General features: G+C 36.3%; 1 protein-coding gene across 3 annotated transcripts in view; it reads right to left on the reverse strand.

Annotated features, from left to right (window-relative positions):
- The window catches only part of LOC149793620 (ras association domain-containing protein 1-like), a 117,035-nt gene extending 111,425 nt beyond the window's left edge, over positions 1-5,610 (reverse strand). The window contains exons 1-2 of one of the 3 annotated variants that reach the window (XM_089967590.1): positions 5,517-5,610; positions 4,252-4,861 (exon numbers count right to left, since the gene is read on the reverse strand). In XM_089967590.1, coding sequence (XP_089823716.1) covers positions 4,252-4,606 — 355 coding nt within the window. In that variant the 5' untranslated portion in view covers positions 4,607-4,861; positions 5,517-5,610. The other 2 variants (XM_089967589.1, XM_089967591.1) reach the window with 2 other exon arrangements.
- Positions 5,611-6,016: the final 406 nt, after the last annotated feature.

The raw sequence follows: 6,016 nt of genomic DNA on the forward strand, positions 1-6,016 counted from the left end.
GCGGGTACATGAATACCCGTTGCCAGCTTTGATTGCAATTTACTGGTTTACGTTCTTAGTGGATAGGTATTTAATTAAGTGTTGTTGTAGGGTTTAATGCCATTTTTCAGCACAAAATAGGTTATACATGGCAGCCAGTATTAAGGGTGGAGGAACAACCCGGGAAAACCCCTGAAAGAAAGAAAGAACCACCGACCCATGAGAAGCTACTGGCAAGCTAAAATGCACATACTGTTAGAAGAATGAAAAGCCGTATATACATAACAAGTATAAAGACAAATAAATGGATAAATAGGGAATTTGGAAACTACTCAAATTTTAAGAAAGAATGCCGATTAAGTAAAAGACCTTAATTTGAAAAACTTAACAGCCAAGAACAGAACTGTTAACTAATCACTTTTTAATGTATCATAACATTTTTCTTCAAGATTATTAGAATTTTCCTTTACTCAGAGGATAAATATCTTTGGTATCGATCGAGTTTTACATTTTTGGCAATATCACACTGCCTTCATCAGTGACTACTGTTGATCACATGACTTATAAGACACATGATACCGAGAAACTAGTGAAGAGGGGTGGTAATTCAAGCCCCTTGTCACTGTTATCAGCCATTGGAAGTCACGTGATCAACAGTAGTCACTGATGAAGGCAGTGTGATATTGCCAAAAATTTCAAGCTCTAATAAAACAATGACATTTATGCTGTGAGTAGGGGAAAATTCTAATCATCATGAATTATCCAGAGCAAAGAAGAAACCTTTTCAGTTTTATTTTTCTTCATGTTTTCACTTACAATTCAATTGATCATTCTGTGAGAGAACAAGGAAACATCAAGTTCCTTATTGATATATTCCAATGTCAATGAATTCACATTTTCTTTTGACTGGGGAGTGCTGTGCTCCTCACGTCTGCTTCTGCTTCTATATCATCCAGTCATTGCCTTAAAAATGGCAATATCATTCTAAACAATCTTTGATATGCTGACTTTTGAGAATGATTTATGAACTCTTATTTTGATCCATTTAATTATTTTTGATACAGTAAGTATGCCTCACTCTCGTGTAATAATTATGTAAACAACAGATGATAAACACTACTTGTGGGTGTTGGATTTTCAAGTGGCTAATCATTACAGATGAGTAGAGTTTTATTTCCAAAAACACCTGTCAAAGGTATTTCACAATTTATGATATTAAACATTATCACATGTCAGCTTGAAATCAGCCACATTCAACAATCTTTGATACACCGATTGTTCAAAGTCAGCAATCTTCACATATCTGGAGCTCACAAACTGCCCATGGCTTAGTTATGATATAAAAGTCAACGATTCCCATATAGCAGTGGGAAATTGGAATAAATGGAAAGAGAATTATTCTAAATGCCGAGCAATGTTTGTAATGTTTGTACAGTCAAACCCACTTATCTCGACCTCGGTTATCTCGACAACCCGCTTATGTCGAGCGTTTTGGTCCGGTCCCGAAAAAATTCTTCTTTGTTATGCTATTTTTTACCCGCTTATCTCGACCTCTGTTAAGTCGATAACCCGGTTATGTCGGGCATAAGTTTCGGTCCGAAGTAACATGTGGACCCGCTTAATTCGACGAAATGCAACTTTTTAACGTCAATCTCACAGAAATTGTACAAGAAATAGTCAGCAAAAGCAATCGATTTGTAGAAAATATGAAGTAATATCAGTCTGCTTTTGTTTACTCCGGTGCTGATCTGTAACGAACGATTCAAAAGCACTTACGTTTTCATACATATGCTCGGCACCGTCGACACTTGCCACAAACAATTTCATTTTTTTAATGCATTCAGCCATTTCACTGTAGCTTGGGATAGTGATAGGCTGATCATCATCATCATCATCATCATCTTGCTTGCATGATTGTATCTGCTTCGTTGTCACCGATTGGATTATTTCCTCATCAGTAAGTTCACCATAGGCATTGGCATCATCATCCACGTGAACATAATTAGAAAATTCATCCCGAGCAATGCCTATGGAGTCCGCAATCTCATCAGCCATCGCTTCAAGACCTATTTCTGATTGAGGCTCTTTAATTTCTTGTGCAATTAAACACTGCTGGTGAAATTCTTCATCAGAAATTTCCGGAAAAATACAATGGAACCAGCAGTTTTGAATGGTTTTCGGCGATACACTGTTCCAAGCTGCACGGGCATACATGATGGCGTCTAGCAGAGTTGGTTTATAGGATCGCTTTTCCTCATTTGCACTCACAGTCAATGTACATGTACATGTACATGTATTTTCAAAAACATTTATTGATCTTTATCTGCGAGATACTGTCATATATTAACCTGGATATAATACAATCTTGGTTATTTTGCACCTAACACCGCGTTATGCGTGAATGGCGGGTGCCTGAAAGCAATCGGTGGATGTTTCTCTCTCACTCTCTCGTTTGTGATTTTCTTTGATCCATTTTTCAATCTGATAACATATTCAAACCTCTGAGTACAACCAAACATGATTTGTTTTTCAATATTCACATCAATTATAAAAATGCGTCGTGTGTTATCTGACATAAGTGATGCACACTACAGTAATGGATGCATACGCTACATGTGATATAAGGAGTTCATAGATATATTTTTTCTTTAATAAATTACTTATGATGATAAAAAAGGAATAAATGATAACAACACCAGGTTAGTTCATTTCATTTTATTATCAATTAAGCGTTTTGTTTATTTTATTGTAACATGCAGTGGGAGGGGATTCCAGTAAACACCAGCAAGAGACAGGAGTAATGCTCAAGGACATTTTTAAAATTACCGGTTTTTATGAACCCGGATATCTCGGGACCCGGTTATGTCGACGATTTTTTTACACCCCCGACGTAATCGAGATAACCGGGTTTGACTGTACCAAGATTTAAATGACAATGGTTTAAATGGTTTCGCAATATCTGTGCCAACAATACCCAACTCACATTTCTCACTTAAAAATCAAGAACTACAATCATACACTCACTTAAAATATATATTGTAAAAAGAAAAGAATAACCTTTAAATGACATTACTTTCAAATGAAAATATTAAATGCTATGAATTTACATGTAGATTTCTTACTACATACACATAAATATACTTCTCACAAATATAGACTCCCTCTGGAAAAGCCACCTCTCTTATATGGCCACTATGGGCAGCTGTATAAGAGGTGGAACCACATAACTGTAATGATTCCTTGGCAATTGGTGCACTCTGTTAAGTTAGCTAGAGATGCACTCAGTTCAGTCTGGAGTCAACATCCTTGCAACAAACATAAAAAAGAAGGCACATCCTAGAATGAACCTGTAATAATAAAGCGAACATGAGGAAAACAAACTTGATTGTATATTGGGGATTTACAAATTTGTTGTAACTCAGCTCGCCCAGGACAAGCCTATGTGGACTGAGGTAAGATGGCAGTGATCAGTAAAGCCAAGTTCTTAAAACTCTTTCTGTCACCCAAGGCCCTAATAAGAATGTATTAATCTCCTGTAGTTATCAAGGAAAACATTAGACCATAAGCACTGCTTGTGGGTGCTACATTTCTGGTACATTGATTACACTTTTAACAAAACTCTGCTGATCATTAATAATTAAAACAGAGTACCTTATATGTCCAAACACACCTGTCAAAGAAATCTCATCAGTTTTATTATTAACAATTAACACCTATTGACCTGAAAATTAGAGACATGCTTCAGGACAGATTTTGACAAAGTGTTTAGAGTTGGCAAACTAAAACATCGCCCGAGGCCTGTTCAGTGCTTGCAAGTCGATTACATTTAAATGTAAGTGATCAGTTAAAATATAAATACTTATTCCTTATCTCTCAGAAATTGCTTCAAGTAGTGAATATTCATCTTATCACGTTTGAGTGAGAAGATGTGAAAACCGACCTTGACAATAACTACACAATGGAGATGTCACGATCAAGGAGGTGATATATGTACTGTGGTGAGATCACTGCATTACATTAAGCATTGCATACGGTATGTGACCCTTTCTCCCTCCCTCCCTCTCTCTCTCAATTCTTTGGGCTTGTCTGTCTACGAAACTTGAGCTTGCCAAAACCGAAACTGAGCTTCTTTGGAAAGTCAAGCAAATGGATTTGTAATTTCCTTGCTGTTTACAATGCTGACACTTCTTGGAATAGAGCAGAAGCTCTTTTGTACTAAAAGGAAATATGTGGTTCTTCAACACTCTAAATATTAATAATACACCTACTTACTTTTACAACGGAGACACTGTTTGTAAACTCCCCAAATGAACTCTGCACATTCATCACACCATGTGGGGTTCAGTAACTGTAGTGGTTGAAAGTTGTGTCCCTTCGCTGGCTCTCGCCTCTGAAAATGGCACATTTCAATGTGCTCGGGATGAGAAACATTATCAGTCAAGGGAGACTCCTCTTCCTTGCTACTGTTCTTCTGACGAAAAGACAAAAGTCCAAGTCCTTGTATCACATTCTTTATCAACCCCTGCTTGAATGCATCAAAAACATCCGCTGGATAGTTTTTGTTGGCACTAGATAAACCATCTGGACATGAAGCTGAAGTTCTAATGGAGCCTGCGGCATGCTCCATCTCAATGAAAAATAATTTCAAAGAATTCTCTTGCCATGTGCCGAGAGCAACTAAATTAAAGAACACTGACAACAGATCATTACTGTTATCATTTTTAAAATAAAACTTTTTAACTGTTTTAGATGAGGTGTATATGCCCAGAAACTGTAGCTGACTTATATTACTTCGATTTTGTATATATTTTTTTGCCCACTGAAGTGTCCATCACAGACCCAATTCAAGTCTCACCCTGGATATTGCCTTTCAGACAACTTCCTGTCAAAAAGAAATAAAAAAAAAATGTCAGTTGTATACATATACAATCAAATTCTGTTCTGCGCATGCTAAAGCGGGTATCAATTAAACATGTATAAAAGTACTGGACCCTTACTTACATCTTCAAGTGATATCATACAAGTACGACTAAATGACATTTAATTGAGACTGAGAAGAAACTTACAGGAGTGAAAGTATTGATGGTTTACAGGTCATGAGAAACGAAACGCCAAATGCTTCAAATGAAATAAAAGTTCAAATTTTGGAACGAGATTTACAATACATATCCCATTCAACGAGTTCATCAACAGGTTAAAACAAGTTTGTTAACTTTTGTCCTACCGATTTTAGAGAACCACGAGCACGACAGCAAAACAGATGACGTAATACACAAATCTAGATTTAACTTTCCCACAGTCCGCTTCAGTTTGACCCCATTATTGACAGTATTTAATATGTTCTGGCCAATGAAACAAAGAACACGCGGGCACAAAATGACTCATTAGATCGAAAGCCTCTCAACTTCCGTTTCTTCATCCGACTAAAACTTAATAATGTGGCGAAAACAATGAAGATGAGTGCTGTTCCTTTATTTTTATAAAAATGAGCTAAATTATTTCGGCGTCCAAATAACATATTTCTGATTAAAATCTACCTAAATAAACAAACGAAACATTTGTTTTCGAATGTTAACAAGTTTCCGCCATCAAAGGCAAGTCAACTTTCTGTCTCCTCAATGAAGAATGCGTGTGAACACAAAGAGAGGTAACTCTTATGAAGCAATTTCGCTCCAGACTGAATCTACTTGAACTTAAAAATGTCTAAATGTATTATGTTTTGTGTGTAAGAAAGACGAACACTTTTTAATATTTTAAATACAAACGAACAACCCACTGGGATCTGTGAGACATAACTAGTATAATGTGGTTTATCGTCTATTATTTTTTAATATTTTTTTTTACTTGATTTTCAAAATTAAGCGAGTAATTCGACGTGGAGCCAAAAGTCTTCAAATCCACTTCGCTGATGTGGAATGAAGTGCGTCGACGAACCCTGGCTTACAAAAGATGATGGTAATTATCTGAAGATTTCATTTTGAGAGCCTCGTGTCAAGATCGAAAATTACACAAGAAAAATTACCTGAATGAGATAAAA

Source organism: Sinohyriopsis cumingii, chromosome 8, assembly GCF_028554795.1.
Source record: "Sinohyriopsis cumingii isolate HCF-2022 chromosome 8, ASM2855479v2, whole genome shotgun sequence".
NCBI lineage: Eukaryota > Metazoa > Mollusca > Bivalvia > Unionida > Unionidae > Sinohyriopsis > Sinohyriopsis cumingii.